General features: G+C 44.6%; 1 protein-coding gene across 2 annotated transcripts in view; it reads right to left on the bottom strand.

Annotated features, from left to right (window-relative positions):
* Window positions 1-2,185: 2,185 nt before the first annotated feature.
* LOC149372613 (uncharacterized) overlaps window positions 2,186-20,727 on the bottom strand; it is a 54,376-nt gene continuing 35,834 nt past the window's right edge. For both annotated transcript variants that reach the window (XM_089567125.1, XM_089567124.1), the window contains exons 15-23: window positions 20,301-20,482; window positions 17,630-17,840; window positions 16,291-16,470; window positions 15,415-15,594; window positions 13,576-13,795; window positions 10,590-10,744; window positions 8,911-9,156; window positions 6,980-7,256; window positions 2,186-5,215 (exon numbers count right to left, since the gene is read on the bottom strand). In XM_089567125.1, the coding sequence (XP_089423251.1) occupies window positions 5,106-5,215; window positions 6,980-7,256; window positions 8,911-9,156; window positions 10,590-10,744; window positions 13,576-13,795; window positions 15,415-15,594; window positions 16,291-16,470; window positions 17,630-17,840; window positions 20,301-20,482 (1,761 nt within the window). In that variant the 3' untranslated portion in view covers window positions 2,186-5,105. The remainder of the gene's footprint in view (window positions 5,216-6,979; window positions 7,257-8,910; window positions 9,157-10,589; window positions 10,745-13,575; window positions 13,796-15,414; window positions 15,595-16,290; window positions 16,471-17,629; window positions 17,841-20,300; window positions 20,483-20,727) is intronic.

The raw sequence follows: 20,727 nt of genomic DNA on the forward strand, positions 1-20,727 counted from the left end.
CAGAGGCGTGAATGCGTGCTGACTGCAACCCTTGCACGCCGCTGTTGGCGTGTGCGAGATAAAAGTGCTAACATTGGCACGAACGCTTGTCTTATCACCACCAGTCGCTTGTGAAGCCTGTCATCTGAACGGCACAGATTGGCTCTGGGTAGTTGGATATATCCGTCTCATAGCCAACCGCGTTTCATATATAAAGTAGGAATTGCTTGCCTTTGCCAAAAAATTTACGAAGAGTTTAATACTATAGCCAATAGTGTGTAATATCCATGTTCATTATATTAAGGTTTGACTGTAATCTGGTGGGTAAACCCTGATCAAAATCTTGGGATGTTTGTGGGTTTGTGCCAAGTGAAAGGAATAAATAAAAAATCAAATAAGTATCGGCGACTGATTTTCGAACCTGAGGCATCGGGAACAGATCAGCTTCACTGGCCACTGCACGAGAGCACTAGGCTATTGCTACAACTGGACATGCCTCGTGTTAAACTGCAGCACTCTCGCGCTATGCATTGCACATCTTAGTCTTCAAGTTATACTGCTATCAAACTAGTAGTACTCTTGTTTGAGCTATGTGACTGTAGTGACAGAGATGTGCACTGCATGCTGTGGCAGAAACATGGCAGTAGAGCAATGCGCGTTTGCGTTGACAACACTGCTATACAAACGCGGCACTGGAGCATAGGCCGCCGGTGTACTTTGGGTAAATTGGCATTGAAGATGAAAAAGTTGACTCTTAACTGGCTCCCTGGGTCAGTACCTCAATCGCGCTTTCAGGTACATGGTGGAGGTGTCCACCTACAAAAAACTATGCTTTCATACAATATTTCATGCTAAACTGCCACCAATTTTTTATTTTAGCAACCAACGACCAGGGCAAATGCAAGGTGGTAGAAGGTACAGACTTGTGTGCATAGGCGTGACTGATTTGAAAGATGACTAATGGGAACCAACCCTGCCTCGTTTAGTTTATGGCAGCAAGTCCACCATTAGTATATGGCGTGAACTAGTTTGAACGCTCTGTCAGCATTATCCAAAACGGACTCTGCAAGTATTAGTATATGGCATGAACTAGTTTGAACGCTCTGTCAGCATTATCCAAAACGGACTCTGCAAGTGCTAAATACCGAACCTACTAGGCTTTCACAGCACCGTCGCACATCCCACGGGGTCAGCGTATTATTGTAAGTGCCATTTCAAATACGCCATTTGACAGCCCCATTTCGCGGACCTTCCAGTTGTGGTAGCGGCATGTTCAGTATCGGGGCTTTCAGAATAGGAAATTCATTCAATTATATCTGAGTTCTCACTAATCTGAGCCACTTTCAATGATGGGGTGGCATTCTCCGCAGGTTGGCATACAGTGACCACGCTGCGCAAGTGATCCCAAGCTTGTACTGATGCCAGATGTCTTTTGACATACTAGCATGATTTATAGTTACAGAGCAATAAACTCGTAGAACCGAACCCCTTCATCAGAAAAGCTTGAGGAAGCAGTGATGCGAGTGGGACGCACACGGCTATGCCGAGGTCACGACTGGAAGAAAATGGAGATATACATTGAGGAGAGGACCACTCATGCGAGACGAGTCTTCGCGAGATGCACAGCTACCTTGCAGATGAAAAATTATCTGTGCTGTGCCGTGAAATGGCGACGGAGAGTTCACACTCCTGCTGCGGCATCACAGTTGTAACAGAACAAAGCGCCCGCACCCATCCCAGAACAGCGATCACCAGTGGCCAGTTTCTTGGTTGCAGCTTTGCATTACCGAGTTCCTTCAATCGGTAGGTGTTTGAGGGTGCCAGTTTTGCCAATACAATTGGGCTAATTGTGGTGATGTCACGGGTTTCAATTGAATGGCAGGAAAAATTGGTTTCTCTTTTAATCTTAACAAGCTTTGACACAGCCACTAAGAGCCAAGCAAACCTTTTTTACTGAACTTTGCATGTAGCTGTCATCAGAGTCTCTTTAAGGATGCAGCTAGGCGGTGGATTGAAGCATATCTGGAATAAGGATAGTACACCCCATGTAGTCGTGCCACACCTTCTTGTTTTGTTCTTTTGTTTTGTGTTTTGTTTTTTTAGGCTGATGTAGTTGTGATGTGAAGGTAGCTCAACATAGTGTGTAGTCAACTGGAATGTATTCTATCATGTGCTGCGGTATTTGGAGATGACTCAAACAACCACATGCGAAAGAAGTGAGTTCATTTGGTACAAATGATATGTACAAAAGCTTTGGCAGTCATATTATTTACATTCACTTAAGCTCTTAGCCCGTAGAAAGCACTTTCTGCAGCATATTCATGGAAACACAAATGTGCAGGCAGCTGTCAACGAAATTGGACTACTACTAACAACAGACCTGAAAAAAATAACATGTTTAGTCATACCATCAGATGCTGTGCAAGGTGTCATGTTTATATTGGTCCGCACTGTTGGATATACAAAACATCCAAAAAGATTCTGTTGCCAGTTGTTGAAGTGCAAAAATGCTATCTGTGCAGTCTGACTCTCATTTCATGTAGAGGCAGCCTGTGTGTGCTGAAAAAGAACATATGTACATAAGCACAGCTCCGACACCTGCAAACTATATTAACGTACAAAAAATGCACGCTGACTTATCACGCTGCTTGCTGTCCTAAATAAACTGGCCCAAGTGCTAACAGTGCACATATGTTCACCCTGCCAGCTTGGTTGTCAATGAGCCCCATGCGAGCCATAGTATTTTAAATTCAATCACAAAAAAAAATCTGTCCAGGCCTCAACGCAACAAAGAAGGGATAAGCAAACCTCAACTAAAGACTTAGGCATATCCAATTTTTAAAAAAACATGGAAAAACAATGCACTACTACCAACGCAACCCAGAGTGAACTTTCACAGATCTCAAAACTGGCTTCCTGACATCAGGCATTTCAACAACCTTCGGTGGTATACAAATATACAAATACTTGTTGCAAATATGCAAAAAACACATTTTAAAAAGTCATCTCTACACTAACAGCAAAAACTAGAGTGCAGGATCTCAATCCATGCTGTATGCTTAGTTTGTGAAGCTATAGACTGCACACGTAGTACTCCAACAAGTAAAAAACCAACAAGTAATATGATTGGAAAGCACTGACTTTCAGCCACATAAAAACGCTAGGCTGCTTGTTGGTATTACACCATCACATCAGTCTCTTTACAGGGACACTATACAGTAAAACCTCGTTGATATGTTGGCGGTTTGTACAACTTCCCGATTCATAAGCTGAAAATCGCAAGCGATAAAAATGTTCCATAGAGAGAGCTTCTGGTTAATACATTCTCGGTAAAGCAGATTTTCCGGCTGCTACGTTCAGAATTTAGACAAATTGCACGTGTGCCAACATACAATAGCCAAACCTGACCTGGGTGGACACAAAATGAAAGCTGAAATGCAGCAGCAGTGCCTGGGTCCAAAGGGGTGAAACAAAAAAAAACTTTTCATGCGAATTGTCCGTTCTTGAGAGGATGCGACATGAAGAGAGAAGCAGCCGCTCCTTCGCAGTGGCTATGGGGCAAAGCATCTGAGATGGACAAGGACAACAATGCGCTTACATAAAAGCGGGCCGGGTCGGGGGAACAACATGAAGTGCAAAACGCTGCAACAATCATCCATCGTGGAGGCTTCCCCGCGGTCCACTAGTGCAAGGGGGTAAAGCATCCGTAAACAACATGAAAGAGACCCCAGCTACTTTCGCCATTGCCATTAATGGACCAGATGTTTCGCGAAGTTTCCTCCACGCTAAGGACAACGCAAATGCGGACTGCATTCTGCGAGCACTAGAAAAGGAGCTGCTGATACCTTGTACCGGGAAATGCAAATCACCATTTTTATGAAACAAAATTACAAATAAGTGTCTTTGTACCTCATTCAAGTTATATTTTTCAAAATTTGGTGGTTTAGATCAAACGTTTTCCCAGGTAATACGCTTTCTTTCCAAATTTTCTTTAAAGCATATCAACGAGGTCCTACTGCACATTAATGTGACAGTAACTTATCGATAGTCAGCCATACATTCTCACTCTGCTCAAGCCAGCTGTTCCAACTTTTTGCAGCATATTCAGCAAGTCTGTATTGTTTAAACATTACAGGTGTGATGGAACTTATACTAAAACCTCCACAGTGGTAATGCAAGAGCAAAAAGCTTTTAACACCCGGCAAGAGATTTGTTTTTGTGCCAGAGTTAACACCTGCTTGGTACATATCTTAGGTAACAGTTGACGTAATCCAATACAATAGCACGAGCAAGAGAACATCTAGATGCTCATTGAGCATGTCTAACAATACTGGCCAGAAAATCAAGCTCCTGAACCTTTCCAAGTTTGGAAATGATAGATTCTGTAGACTTGCAATCCACCATTAGCTTTTATTCTTCCCTTTAAAACTTGCCTTTTCAAATTCACTTTTACTTTCTTCACGCTCAACCTTGTCAATGTTTCTCGTGCTTCACATCAAACTACCAAAAGGAAAGCCAGAGAAAGAACCTGGCAGAACTAATTATGGCAAACCTTTACGGAAACATCTGCACATACAGAAACTATAATAAAGTGCCCAGGGCAGCGAACAGTACTGTGTATACTCAAGGACAGCAGGCGCTGAGCAAGCGTATACTCAATATATACAATACAAAACTACAACAACACGAATACAGGTGATGTATTTGCAGCAGTTCTGTAAAAAGCAATAGACATTTCAAAACACAAGCTACTTCACTTTCTCATCGCAACAATCAACAGCCATGGGGAGCATTTTTTTCACAAAAGAGGGAGGGGGACATAGTGCGTCAGGTATTGCACAAAGCTGCTCCTCCAGGCACTAGGCAACATTTGTACCAATGGCAATGTTGTATATAGCTTGGGGACAAAATGCTTAGCTGCTGCTGACAGAACGGCAACCTGTGGCAGCTTGTGGAACAGCAAGCAGAAAAGAAAAAAAAAAGATTCCCAGCACTACACACTGTGTCCATGATCATGTCACACGAAATTGCCACCATTTTTTTTTTCAGGAACAAGTTTGCGTCGGCAGCCAGAGTCCATTGTTGTGGTGCGCCTGTTTTACTTATAGACTGTCCGTTGACCGCCATCAGCCATCTTGCGTGTCACTAGTTGTGAGAACATAGAGGAGGAGGTCAGTTGGAGCACCCTGCTGTTCCTCCTGCTGCAGTATGGTGCCGTCATCGAGGACAATGGTGCCTGGGAAAGAGTGCGGAAACACAGGCAGTCAGTTACATGCATCATTTAGCAATTCTTTATCTTTCTCTGGTGAGCGAAATCAAGATGGGAACCAATTTTAACTCCGAAATTGCAAAAGTAAACTTTAAAAGTGTTGAGATGCGCAATGAAAGCTTTCCATTATTGATGCCATAATTCCTTTTCCACTATGACGATGCATGCTCTTCTCTTTTTCCCTTTTCTCGAAACACAAAGGTGCTGTCCTCAAAGTGGGACAGAGAGAGAGACCAAACTTTACAGAACTGAAGTCTCAAGTCTTTCTCATAGAATTAAGGAGGCAGATTGAGGTTACATAGGCAGGTTGCTCAATGCCAATGCAATGTGCCCTTTGCCTGAAAGCGCTTGTGTTCAGTAATGCACCTCATCACCCCACAGGCCATCGCTGTACCCATGGCCCAGCCATCAAAAACAACCTTCCCCTTTAACACAATTGCCACAGGCCAAGAATGGTGGAATGAACTTCTTCCCGACTGCAAGAGACCCACCACTGCAGTCGAGCTTTCTGGGTTGTTTGTCGCCTTCTGACCTGGATGCTTTGGAGTAAAGAAGACTTTAGGGAAACACAATATGTGACAGCCACCTATCATGGGACGCAGTATGTGACTGCTGCTTCCCTAATCATTAGAATGAAGCCTGTTGCATACGCATGCAGAGCTTATGTTTTAGTAGCTAATTTCAGAAGAATTTAACATGCAAGCCTCCAAAATCTGCCAAGAATAATTAGATCCTAAATTTGCCAGGAGCAAATTTCACAACCTTATGTCTTTGCAGTTTAACATACCACCCTTCTTACATTACATGGAGGATGTAAACTTGTCTACTCTATGCCCACAAGTGCTCTGCACCCATGTGCAAAAGTAAACAAAAGTGCTGTTTTGAACTGCGCTCGTGACCCAACTGATAATACTCTGGATGTTTTTGTCCTCTGCTCGGTAATTCACAACATTTTAAAATGCATCTTTGAGGACAAATGGTAACAAGGGTTTCATGAAGCTGCACTACAGTCAGATACAACTTAAGTCTGCAGTGAAGATCCGCCCACTTTCAGGGCTGCTACACCGAATTTTTCCATGACAAAAAGTAGTTCGTTGTTGAAGCTTTTCTTGTTACCTAAACAAGAAGCTTGTCACCAGAAAAAAATTACGAACTCTAGAATTTTTATACTTGGCTTGTTTAATATAGTCAGACTTTAAAAGGCTGATTTCTTATACAGTTATGATTGGCCGTGGCAGGACGCCACAGACCATGGCCCAGAGTTAGCAAGTGCTGTTTTAGTACCCAAACAGTCAATTTGGGTGCCAATACAATTTTAGAAAATAAGGCTGTCTTTCAAGTTTGTTAACAGGCATACACGAAGCTATCTACCATACAGATGTCATATAGATGCAAGTTTACATGTTTCCTTGCTTTTATTTTAAGCCGCTGATGTGAGCCAATGGCTTCACCTACATACCGTGGGGAAACCTGTGAAAGGTACAGCCCCCGTCAAAAGTATACAGCCCAAGGGGTTTGCTTCTAAGCTGTTTAATGCAGCTCCCTAGCATATCTCGCAATCCAAAGCTTGGGAGAATTGAGGATGCGAAGCCATTCCTCTTTCTAGAGGTTACGGTCGCTGAGGATGCATTACGAGGCACACTGAAGGCCTCACAAGCAAACCCCTTGGGCCACATATTTTTGATGGGGGCTGCAATGTACCTTCTGCAATGCCTTGCTGCCTCTACTTACCCTGAGGCATGGCCGCCTGCTCCTGAAGCGTGCCAGCATTGTAGATGACGTGTGTGCCATCAGCTACTTCCTGCTCGGAGATCACGTACTGGGGCTCTTCATAGGGAAGGTCAGCGGTTAGGTCGGAAGATGCAGCCACTTCCACAGCTGTGACTGCCACACCATCGTTCACTGCCGCTTCAAGAGTCTGTTGCTGTTCCTCTGTCACTGCCGTCCCGTACGAGGGCAGAGTGATGTAATGCTGCTCTGCACTTGCACCAACCGCTTTCTGTACCACCTTGGACACCAGCAGATGAACACAAATGTGCCACTGTTATTTTCAATGCTCTTTGTTTGTGTTCAGTGGACTCATGAGCAACCAAGGTGAGCCGTACCAGAAGAGTATAAAAAGAGCACTAGTTTAGGCTACTGCTACTCTTGGAGATCAGGGTTGTGTGATGCAAACTGACTTTGAACGGCCAATGACGAGCTCTTCCCTTGTATAAATGTTATGCAACCATTATGCTCCACTCCTCTGTCATGTTTCGGGTGCTACGTTTTCGTGCGCCAGTCCCACGCAATACAAACTTGGTTATTAAATCGCAATTGTAGCAGTGTTCCCGTTTAGTACTCGCGAGTGTCCCCTCGCGCATCTAAGGTCAAAGGTCAAGGCTTCACACATAACCCAGGTTTTTCAGCTTTGCTAGTGAAGTAGTGCATTTTGCACTAAAAACCTTGAGGTCTGCCGCTGTACCAATTGAAGAACTGCTTACACGAGTAAAACAAAAGAAAACGCGCAGATAAGAAAGCCTGAAGTATACAGTGAATAATGAAGGCATTGCTGCAGAGTGAAGAGTGGTTAAGGGCTGCCGCACTGAGCTTTCACCCCAATTCTTTTCATTTCAGAGCACTGTGTGATCAAACTGGCAATTATGCAGATGAGTGTGCCATGATACTGACTTCTAAATTTCGAAGCTGAACGTCTTTCAAACTGCTTTTTTTTTATACCAAAGTAAAGACAGTCAACTCACTATTCTACCCAACTCATTTTCCGACTTAAAGGGTCATAAATATATATCTTGCACCACAGATTAGGTAAATAAATAGAAGTGCGTGTAATGTTCTGTCAATGAAAATGATGAAACTGCAGAGCTGCATAGAAGGCTACTCAAAGAAAGACTGATAGAAAGCTCCACAGAATTGCTCTGTAAAAGCCCAACAGCACAGAGGTGGACACTAATTATGATCTTAATGCAATCTATCCAGCTTGACAAACCGGCACTGTACTAACAAAACTGGAAATTAATGTGCAGGATGTAGGAACTTCGTGTCACAATTACTTCTGTGTCGCATATTTACAGCTTTCCAAATTCCATCAAGAATGTTACTTACACTTCCTTGAGCATTAAAGGCTTTCAGCCTCTTTCATGACCTTCAGAATAGAGTCAGCTCTTCAAAAGGATGCTGAACTGGGCGAGTTGGAGTAGCTTCATGGTTAAAATTCAGTACAGACAGACAACTAGTGTGTGCATTTCCTTTTATCCTCATCAGTCAGTTTGCCCTGAACTTCAACTATGGAGTCAGCGTTTGAATAGAGAGAGAGACAGTCTTATTTACTAAGGCAGAGAGGCCTGACACTCTGCATGGGAAAGCGGAGAGGGGAAGAATGAGTATTATGGTGGGTGACGATGAGAACAGATGAGAGGTGAAAATGTATGAGAGCACATCATCAATGTGGCTGATCACAGCCATGAGTCAAGGTTCAGGAAGCAAAGGAGTGCCCAATCTACCTGGAGAGCCTCCCAAGCCCAGTAGACTGGCTTACTTGGAAGGCAGTTCTTTAATACGTTTAGCAGTCATGGATGCAAAAAGCACTTTGAAAATGTTGCCCATTTACAAGGTTCAAAAATAATGGCACAGGAAGCAAGCATAATGGAAAAAGAAAGAATTACCATGCTCTGAATCTGTGAAGACGAGTCGTCTTGCAGCTTGTGGATTATGGCATGATCCTCTGCCATGGCACCAGCAGCCCCCACAGTTTCAGTCAATTCGGAGACATTGTCAGAGACAATGTACTGTCCGGACACCACTTGGTTCAGAGCCGGCTCTTCCTCAAGCACATCCTCGGTGATCACAGAAGTGTCGTCATTGACAACAACTTGGTCTGCAGGGTCCACCAAATTGGCCATGTATGTCACCTGTTGCACGGGTGACAAATATTGAGCTTCAAGCATTCGCATCGTTGTCACAGCAGTGCCATGTATACCGAAGCTATGGGTGGGCTCAACTCAACAGTTTATAGGGTGTTTTGATAACAGCAACCAGCAAGAAAATTCTACACAGTGATATTCCAAGTGTGCTATGGAAGCATTTAAATTGAATTAAAGGATGATTTCCCAGTTCATAAGTCACTGTGAAGACTTTCAGATGACATGTTGCACTAAATGATGCACTTTTCTTTTTAACTTCTTAGGTGACCCATAGATAATGTCAACCTCCTCTTACTACAGTTTTTTTTAATCATACATAGAGTAAAACCCCGATTATGCCTGCCCCATTCACGCAATGACCCGCATTTTACGGCAAATTGGCACAGGCCCGATGAATCCCCCATAGGGATAATGCATTAAAAGCCTCTATTATACGATGAAAAAATATGCACGCCTCGCTTCGTACAACGGCTGACGGGAACCGTCTGGAAAGGGAGATGTCGGCGGAGCACTTTGTTGTGGACATGACGTCAACCAAGTTGGTTCCAGATCAGAATCAAGATGGAGAAGTGCATGCAACGATGCAATCGAGCGCACGACGGCCTGTATAATGACGGTTCTGTTGACGGCTCGGACCCGGACTTCGCAGGTGCGACCCGACCCGTGGCCATTGGTAAGAGGTGGCTCACCTGGCCCGTTTCTTCGCTCGCTGACAAAGGCGTTAGGGAAGGGAACTGTACATTCATATCAGCATGAAGTTATTGTACAGGTATTAACAAGGTTAGGCATTTTTATGATCATCAGCGGCTAGTTCAAAAGGGCAGCCAAAGCCCAGCATCAGTCAACCACCAGGGTGGCTTCTCTACAGTGCAAGGTGCAATGGGACAAAGCATCTGAAAACTACGAAGGTGACAATGGAGACATCCCGGCTGCCTTCACCCTCAATGTCGCTGGACTGGATGTGATGCGAAATTTACTTTGTGCTAAGGATGATGTCAATGCAGACAGAAGTCTATAGGAATCTTAAAAGCTCTTCAGATCTTGCACCCACAAGCGCCAAACAGGCTTTAAAGGAAGTGAAAGTGTCAACAAATGTCTTCATACTTGTCAAGTCCCATTTTTGGAAATCTGGGTGATTTTGAAGTATAAGTTATCCCAGATATGGCTGTTACCTACAATTTGTCAGATATCACATCAATGAGGTTCTACTGTATTAAGGCCACTTTGTTAAATAGATACAAAGATGGAACAGAAGCTACCCGTCAAAGCTAGCAAAAAGCGTAGTACTAAAACCATACTGTAAGCTTGACTTTGTGGAAATCATAATCAGCCCTTCCTTGCAGTAATCTATCTCAGCTGCTTCTCCATTTTGTGTTCGTGAGCAGCAGTCGAAGTCAGTTGTTATAGATGCAGTAGCTTACCTGCCTGCCAGCCTCATCAGTCACATCAAAAGGCATGGAGATTTCAATGGTGTCTGGAGTGGGTCCCTGCTTTATCTGGGCCCGACCACTGGCAATGGCATTGTGAAGCTCCTCGCTGCTCAGGCCTTCAACTGCTAGGACAACCTCTGAGCTCCCTGAAATAGAAACCATGAGTGGAGGGGCCAGCTTTCACAAGGGAAAACACATAGGCGTATCAACAGACCACGGAGTAAGAATATATTTAGGTGCTGACACTGCGCCCAACGGTGCAACCAGATTCTGTTCACTCCTCCTTGCGCTTCTCTTGAATGCGGACAGATGGCGCCAGGCAATGGGGTCTTGTCTGGTCATCGAGCTGTGGCGGCCGTAATGCAGGTGTTGCGCGATCATTTGGTGCCGTGGCCTGTATGTGTGCTTTGTTAAGTTCGGCAAGGCACAGGAGGATTGAAATTGCTTCCGACAGTGAATAATTTTAGGCTACTTCATGTTTTACTTGATGGGACTGCATGAATGGGTGGAACAGCAGCGAGGACACGGCCCTGCGATCCTTCCAAGCTCATTATCGAAATGTGTTCATTGCAATTTTTTTTTCGTACATCCGAAAGAATGCTGACAGCATAGTTAATTATATTGACTCTTAAATATAAACGGTTGGCCACAATGCGCACGCTCCCACATTTGGGCCAAATAGCCTGGGTGTATATTGAGACATTGCTTGAGCAGTGTAATGAGCTGACACTGTGACATGATGCCCGCCATTTAGAGAACATGCTCAACTTCGCCCAACTGGGGTTTTTTAATGTGCAGAGAAACCTCAAGGGCGTTTCCGCATTCCAGCCTCCGATAGATTTCCTCCGCAGCCAGGAATAGAACCCGCGATCTTGTGGTGGGTTGTGGAAAGCCTCCAGTGTTAACGAATGAGCGCAGGGAACGAAAGGAAACCAAGTGCGCAATTACTCCGTTTTAATGGTAAGTGCTGTGCATGTTTAGCTATGCGACTCGAAAATTGTTAGTGGAAATTCCCCTGGCGTTACTCCTGCCAAGCTCATCTTTTACGCCGACACCGACGATGCTGAGCAGTGTTATCTCCCCCAAAGAAAGACCGGCACGCAGATGCAAAATATTTACACGAACCTAAACTGGAATGGGCGGGTGTCAGTTGAGATTAATTCCAGTGACTTGTTGACCTCAATAATATTGGGCCATGAAAATCTCCATCGAGCGTTCTAGGGTACTGCAAATTATGGAGCTGCATATTTGTTATAAATATTATCGGCATGTCTACATTACCAGCGTCTCTTCTGCCTTTCATACCACCATGTTTTGTGGCACCAAAATTTACAGCGGGTGAAAACTGGCCACGAGATTGCCGAAGGAAATTAAATACTCCGCTGCCACGGCATGTCGCATGTAGTGTGCCTCTGTAGATGCTTCTTCAAAAAATGGCTTCCTCCACATAGAAATAGAGAGCCCAGACCGCCATTAGTAGCTTCAATTATTTCATTCGCTTGCGTCGTGACCTCCAGAATTTTAAGTCCGAGGATACCTTAATGACCAGGAAGCTCGACTACTGAGCCGGAGAACTATAGGTTGAAACAACACGAATGGTGCCTGTGTGCTGTGTGATGTGAAGAATCCGATGTGGTCTAAATTTGGAGCCCTCCATTGCGGCATCCATTAATACACGTGTCGCTTCCGGAAGTTAAACGGCACATTTGACATTTTTTGTTCAATTGAAGCCTGAATAGCCATTCTGTGGAACAAATTTATTACTACAAGTATGCCCTTTCTGAGAGAGATGATTGTGTATTTGTACTAGATTATGCACAAAGCACAAATAATCACAACTCGCTGGGCTACTTTCGTGTAGTCTAGAGGCAAGACCGTGACAGCAATCTTGATCACTGAGACCGTCTATTTGGACGATGCATTCAGTAATGAAACCTTCACCATCTAGGTTGAACACAGCTTGGCCCGTTTCTTCTTTTCTTGAGACCGCTTCGTCATGACTGCGTTCGTGTGCTTGCAATGCTGCCTCATATGGATGCTGACATAATAGTGGAGATGTGCGATTACTTCTTCCTTGTCATCAGTACACGGCAAAGTCACCATGTATGTATCAATCACTGCGTCTATGGTGTCCCAGTACACCATGTGGCAGTCTGAATATTCAACAAAAAGCCGCTCCGTTTGCTTTAGAAGATAAAATATGTTAAAGTAGGAATGAGTAAGACTTCCTCTGGTCTTCACATTTGTGAGAGCTGCTTCAGCAGTTATTTTTTACGCTAAAGGCCGATAAGCAAGTAGAGCAACTGGTTACTTTTTGCATTTTTTGCACAAAAAAAACGGTGACATAGTAAAGAATGCAGTCCGTAACTTGCCCACCGTCTGATTTGGAACGGAAAAAAGTGAAAAACGCAGCCTAAAATGACACCGAAAGCGGGGCATGCCGCTCAGCCACGTCCGCCACTACGCAAGTGAATGGACCCTGCCCCACAGCGCCCCCGCGCCGCTGCGGTCGGTGCATGTACTAGAGGGCGAACAAGATCTGCGCGCGCTCTCCACCACGGCGGGCGGTCAGTATCAACACCTAGCAAGCAACATTGTCAGCAAGTACTACCACGAAATAAAAACAAGCAGAGGAACGCCATGGAAAGAGTTGGTGCCTGCTACCTAGCTCTGTATCGCTGGCTTACCCTCTATAGAGTCTATAAACTACTAGTACTATCAGGCAAGCTGCTTGCTTCAGAAGTGCCAATTTCAGTTCTAGTGGGCGTAGTCAAGCTGCTGATGGTGATGATGAAATTCTACTGGCTTAAATTCAACTCACTCAAATTCCAGTAAGAGCATGTAAGAATGGCGCAACTCGAATTAAGTCACCATCACCACCTCATTGCAGGGTATGTTACCACAAGTAATATCGCGGTAAACAAAGTAATGTCGACTAAGGAGACCTTGCTTGAGCACACATGTGTGATTGGCTCACCGTGTTCACCCATCACATTGGCCACAAGAGATTCTGTTGTGTCCCGCATGGTGTCACTGCCAACTCCAGACATGGCTGAAGCCATGTTTGCACTCTCAAGGGCCACCTCAAAGCTGGTTATTGTTGGATTAGTGGCCGTCTCTGCAGCATGTCGAAGGCTTTCAATGGCCGCATCTGGGTCCAAGCTCATGTCCGACTCAAGGCCTGTGTTATCAGCAGCCTGGAAATGTGTATAAATGACAGCTGTAAGCCATCTCATACGTTAGCCCTGTTATAAAATTCAGCTCAAGATAAGAGTCTCATATAACGAATGTTTGCAGTATGTACTCTTCCTTCATGATCCATCTCATATGCCATATTTTCTTATTGAAAATGCAAGTACGAAACAACACACCAATCGCACAATCATAATTTATGAACAGGTTTGCTGTTTTTTCTGTCCGTGTTCACACAATGAAATGGATGTTAAGAAACATTACATATAAAATTGAAAGCACTTGACAGGAAAGCTGCCAATGCAGGGAATACAAAGCTGAATACTTGAATATAAGGTTCCCAGAAACACTCATGGTATCAATGTGCTTGCTCTACTGGATAGTGCAACGGCACTAACACAATGAGTACCTGCTATGGCATGCACCAATGTGGCCACCACTGGCCACCAATGTTCTGGCGCAAGCCATTGAAGGTTTTCAATGTGCCGCGGTCGCTGGACCTGCAATCTTACAGCACAGTTGTAGTTGAGGTATTTCTGACTGGTCACCGAAGTAATGCTTTTGTTGGTGCAGCTAATGCAGCACTTCCTATACTCCTTCAGTGCGCATGGCAAAAGAAAAAAAATACACAGAGCACCACTGAAACGGTTCTCCATCACTCATCATACACTTGACCGTATTGGCTGCATTCAAAGCAGCATTTGTAACAGTAAAAGCTCACTAATTAGACCCCTGTTGATTCAGAAATCGGCATAAATCTAACTGCCAGTGCAGTCCCATCCAACAGCCATGTAAGTCTATGGCACCAGACACTTGCTAATTCAGAGCTACAGTCTCGCGCTAGTCAATTCAGGTGGAGGCCACACCAAGTACGACCAGCTTGGGAAGTGATCGTCAAAATAGCCCTACTCAAGCTCCTCTGATGTGCGCGGAGCAAGAGGCGTGAGGAAGAACGGACAGCCCTGTTACCGAGAATAGTCTGACCGCTTAATTTCAATATCGCACCGTAGTTTCGGTTGAGCTTTTCTGAGCCCGCAGTTACGGCAATGGCGGCTATCGGCCACGCATCAGCCAGCCAACCAAGCACAGCTGCGTGCCTTTTCGGGCACTGATTGGCATTGCTGCGTGTCTCTCTTGCTTCCATCCACATGATTCTTCCACTCCAGTGAGGGTGCCAAAACTGCACGTTCATCACGTGCTGTCTGCTGTTTGTGTGCCTTTTCACACACAAGCCTTTTCACACGCAGCACGATCGCTTGTGTAGGGGCTCCATCATTTCTGCGTTGCACCGCGGAGGATGCCGTGGGACCGTTATCATCTTGGAGCTGTTCTGCTTCGACGCTCCCAAAAGTGCACATGCAATAAAGTACTGATGAAAATGTGAAAAATAGTCACTGCCGTGCTATGCCCATCCCAAAAACAGACGACCATTATGCAGCCATTCACCAAAAAAATTTACCGCGATGAAAGCGATTCTTGTCTGTTTTTTCGGGCTCATTCAATAATTCAAACTTTGGATCATTCAAACATTTCTTCCGAACCCATGATGTTTGAGTTAACAAGCTTTTACTGCATACACCCTCTGCCTTAGACTGCACACTGCTTATCCCGGTACATCTTTTACCTTGGAGACAAGCATGGAGCTGAGTGCATCGGGATTGGACCAATGGAACTCCTTGTCTGGGTGCTTCTTGCGCAGGTGTCGCTTGAGAGAATGGCGCAGCTTGAGGCTGAGGCCGCAGTAGTGGCATGTGTACACCTGGTTGGAGTGAAACATGCGGTGGTGGTTGCGCAGCTGGTGCTCCTGAAAGGCAAGCAGAATGGCCGTGAAAAAAAAAAAAGAAACGCACAACTCTGCTGTTTGCTGTGACATTCGTAGTGCGTGCTCAGAGGGGGCCTCAGTGTGTATTGCCTCAATCACACCTGTTTAAGAGCAAAAGAAGTGATATCCAATGCCTGGTTTAATAATTTGTAATGAGTAAAGGAAAGGCGCAGCAACTGCCTCACTCTCAGTCGCACCATGGAGGAAGGGATGGAAGAGTGGAGGAAGGAACAGAGAAACAGACGCCATAATGATGGGCTCCAGGTTAATGTCAACCACCTGAGGATCTTCAACACGCATTGACATCTCAGAGCACGAGTGTCTTTTGCATTTCCCCTCCGACGAAACACGGCTACTGCAGCTGGGTATTGATCCCACATCCGCACGTTCAACAGCCCAACCACTGAGCCACCGGCAGGTCAATGTCTAATGCCAGTGCCTGCATGCCCTTTAACTAATCTAATGTCTAACAGTTGGCAATAATGTATGCTGTAAACACTGTGGGGGCAGTCGGAGGGGACGTGTAACAAAGGCCCCCAAGGGCAGCACACCTATATTCTGTTACCAGCCAAATGTCTTGGAATAGCCACAGCTGCCTGGACTGTTGTGTTAACCAAATGCAGCCTTGTAAATGTTTGCAAAAGAGAAAGACCCCACAGAGTAGCCACTGACCCATACCTTGACAAAAGCGCGTCCGCACACACCGCAGGTGAAGATCTTGCCTCGAGTGTGCTCTAGCATGTGGCGAGCCAGCGACTCGCGCGTGGTGAACACCTTCTGGCAGACAGTGCAACGATGCCGCCTCTCGCTCAGGTGCGTGTCTTCATGCTTCTGGAGGTTGCCTTTCTGGAAGAACTCCTGCTCTCCACCAGTGAGACCATGCAGAACGCACTGATTAGGCAAGATATGTGCAGCAAAGGCAGAAACAGTGATTGCAGCTATTTAATGTCTTTTTCAAACACCTAGCAATTCAGCACACTAAAACAAGATAAAACCTCTGTTACTAAGCCCATTTTACTACTACTACTACCACTACTTACAAGGACAGCACTAAACTCATTGAAAAGAAAAAAAATGACTGATCAATCATGATTATAATATGCTTAGGTTTTAGCACCAGTTTTTTCATAATTTTTTTTATTACTTCATTCATGCACGAAGTTCTTATTCACTGACGAATTGAACTTAGCTGAATTTAAAAGTTTCTAATCAAAGAATACAAGTACTAAGCATTATAAGAATGAAAAGCATCCATGCAGCAGTCAAAGAAAATGAAGTTGTGTGAGACAGCTCCACTGATAGCACAATGTGGAACCTCAGACGAACTGAACAGCAATAGCAAAGTGTACTTCCTTCACGAAGGGAAAACCATCTAAACAGGCTTATTATGCTTGAAGCTATGATGGCTTCAACAGTAATCTGCAAAAATGACAGCATAACTTCTGCCCATGAAAATTTTAGCATGCGAGGAGTCGTGCCATGCTCTTATTTTGGCCCATGCCAATAACTAAGGCACCCATGCCATAACACTGGCCTGCTCAATTCAAAGTAGCTCACTCTTGTTCTAGTAGATGGTGCAGAGGTGTGTGCCGCCAAGCCAAGCAGTTTTTGCAATCGCTTTCATTTTTATTTGGCTTCTCTGCCTTTGGAGCTCAGCCCTTCCTCACAGTTACTTGGACATAATAGACTGCTTAATTTTTCAATTTCTACTCCACCGCAGCTTCTCAAAGGAAACACTAACAGAGAAACAAATTAGCTGTCACGACAGAGACACCTAAGTGGTAAGAATATTTGTCCAGCCTGCACATCTAAGTCAATGTCACTACATGGCAGTGGCGCACAATCAACTTGTTTATCACTACGTATCCATTACACTCCACTAAGGCTACATGTCAGAGCTGCTGAGCACTGCAAAGAGCCCTAGAGCTAGCCTGCATTAACGCTGCCAGGAACTTCCTCACTGGGCAATTATTTGAACATCCTCTGCCACTGAGAGGAAACACTAAAATACACTTGCCTTGCCACAGACGCCACACTTGAACCGCTTGACACCGCTGTGGATCATCATGTGCACATCCAGGGACTTCTTAGTCTTGAACAGCTTGTGGCATGTTGGACATGGGAATGTGGGATCACCATGCACAGCATGATGCTCAATCAGAAGATCCTTGCGGTGGAAACGTTTTCCACAGATATCGCACTGGAACCGCTTTTCACCATGAAGATTCCTGAATGATAAGGAGGTTATGAGAAGCTTTCCAGGCAGTACTAGAATGCGATAATTTGTCTAAGGACGCAGCCATAACTTCAAATAAACCAACAAATAGTCTCTTTAACCAGACGCAATTTACAGATCTGTATTTCCAGTTATAACTGCCACCCAGCATCTGCTAAGAACTTCAGCTGCTGCATGGTGAAACCTGGGATGACTACAGTCAATTGTGCCATTTTTATTTGTTAAGTCTAATTGCAGGAGCAAACAGGGGCTGCAAATTCAATTTTTTCATTACAGTAAGGTGCATAGCTAAGTGGAGATGTGAAACAGGGACTTGTTGGTCTAAGCAGACAATTAGCCCATTCCCATGTAACACAAGCATCAGCAGCAGCAGCAGCAGCAGCAACAGCCTGACTATGCCCACTGCAGGGCAAAGGCCTCTCTCATATCTCTTCAATTAACCCTGCCCTGAACAAGCTGGAGCCACCCTATCTTTGCAAACTTCTTAATCTGATCCACTCACCTAACTTCTTGCGCTGCGTTTGCCTGCTCTTGGAACCCAGTCCGTTACCCTTACCGACCATCGGTTATCTTGCCTTCACATTATATGCCCTGTCCAAGCGGATTTCTTCCTATTAATTTCAACTACGATGTCATTAACTTGCATTTGTTCCTTGACCCATTCTACCCTCTTCCTGTCTCTTAACTCTTAGCTCGTTTCACTGTCTTTAACTTAAGTTGAGCCCTTTTTGTTAGCCTCCACATTTCTGCCTCCATAGGCGAGTACCAGTAAGATACAGCTGTTATGTACTTTTCTCTTGAGGGGTATTGGTAAACCATTCATGATCTGAGAAAACCAGCCAAATGCCCTCCGCAGCTTCTTATACTACTTAGTATTTTCCTCTTGTGATATGGATCTGCAGTTGCTGCCTGCCCTAAGTAGACATATTCCCTTACCATTTCAAGCACCTCGGTACCAACTGTAAACCGCTGCTCTCATCCGAGACATTACTTTGGTTTCCTGCATACTAATTTTTAGACCCACCATTTTGCTCTGCCTGTCTAAGTCATTGATCATGATTTGCAAATTCATCTACTTTGCGACTTTGAGAGGCAATGTCATCAGCGAATCGCAGATTACTAATGTATTCTTCATTAACTCTTATCCCCAACTGTTCCCAATCCACGCCTCCAAACACCTCCCATAGACAGGTGGTGAATAGCTTTGACAGCTCTGCCAGTTTTATTTTGTCTGTAGCATTAGATGCCTTAATGCTTTAGCACTTCTTTATCAGATCTTTCGTCTCCTGAGAAAGCATGATACTGCGCCCGGTATTGATTGCTGTGAGATTATCATTCACAGCTTGAATATTAAGGTCGTCGTCCTCAGTTACCTGTTCTGAATACCTGTTCTGCAGCGAGATCCTGAATTCATCTACTTTCCCTCCTCTCGCTAAACTGTTAATGGGCTTCTGTCTCACAAGTTTCTTCTGTTCCCTCTTCAAGTCTAAACTAATTCAAGAGCTTACCATCCTGTGGTAACTACAACGCACCTTTCTGAGGACCTCCACATCCTGCACGATGCCAAGGTGAGCGCATAGTATGAAGTCTATTTTATTTTTAATCTCACCATTGGGGCTCTTCCACGCACACTCCCTGTTCTTTCGTTTGTGGAAGCAAGTATTCATGATCCGTAAATGATTTCTCTCTACAAACTCTACTAATAACTCCACCTGCTATTCCCAGAGCCTGTGCCACACTCACCTACTACCTGGCCTCCTGCCTGCTTCTTCCCTACCTTGGCACTGAAGTCGCCCACCAATACAGTGTATGAGCTATTAAAAGCCAGCAGAAACTCACTGCTACTGGTGAGGAACAAGAGAATAAAGTGTAGCTCAATCAGCCACTTGCTTTCTCCAAATTGTGTACAACTGGCCTGGACCATATAGGCATTAAATCAGGTAATCCAACTTCCAATGCGACTAAGTACAGTACCAGTCAATGCTGCATGTGGCCTGAATATGAAGTATAACAGGATTAGACAATGGCTAGATAACGAAAACTACCGAGGGCACATTAATAATTCACTTTTTTTAGAGCTGTAGGATCCCGTAGAATATCAGCAAGAATGCACCAGCCACTTTTACCCAAACATCCCAAGGCTGCCGTCTTTGTCAGCATTGCTTTTCTGGCACTGGGGTCAACTCAATGTGTGTTTATTCTACAAAATTATATCTAAAAAATCTTAGCCAAGTGACTACTATTTATGTGCACGGAATACAGCACACATATATTAATCAACAGATTAATTTTAATGAAATTTTGCGTCTTTACCATATTCTTTTGAAGTAATGAAGAAAGCAATCGTTCTATCTCCAAATAGCAGTGTGAATTAATACATTGTGATTGTGCTTTGACCAGCGACTGGCGATGATTGGTTTAGATGACCAGTAACAGCAGTTTCAAAGCTCACTTGTGGACGTTGAGGCTGCTAGTCGATGAGAAGGTGGAGCCACATATCTCGCATACAAGGGGAGTCAGGCTCGTGTCCCGCTTGCGTGTACCTGACTCTGACCCAGTCGTGTCGAGCACATTAACGCATGGGTGCTTGCTCAATGTCTCCTCCTTAAAGAATGCCTTGCCGCATGCCTCACACTGCATTGAGATAAAGCAAACAGGCAAAACCACTCTCAAATCTTGCCACCATTACTTGACACACTGGAGATTTTTCACTGAAACAGTAAATTTAAAGTATAAATGGTCATGTTAACATGAAGGCATGAGAATGCACTCTGTTTCACAAATTACTGGCTGAAAAGTGGCAGCTACAGCTGGCATCAGCAAACAAGATGCTGGTGTGTGTTAGAATGGTCTGCAACTGGCCCGCACCTTAGATATCT

This window comes from Amblyomma mixtum, chromosome 1 (assembly GCF_055824585.1).
Source record: "Amblyomma mixtum isolate Tamu chromosome 1, ASM5582458v1, whole genome shotgun sequence".
In the NCBI taxonomy this organism is placed as follows: Eukaryota; Metazoa; Arthropoda; class Arachnida; order Ixodida; family Ixodidae; genus Amblyomma; species Amblyomma mixtum.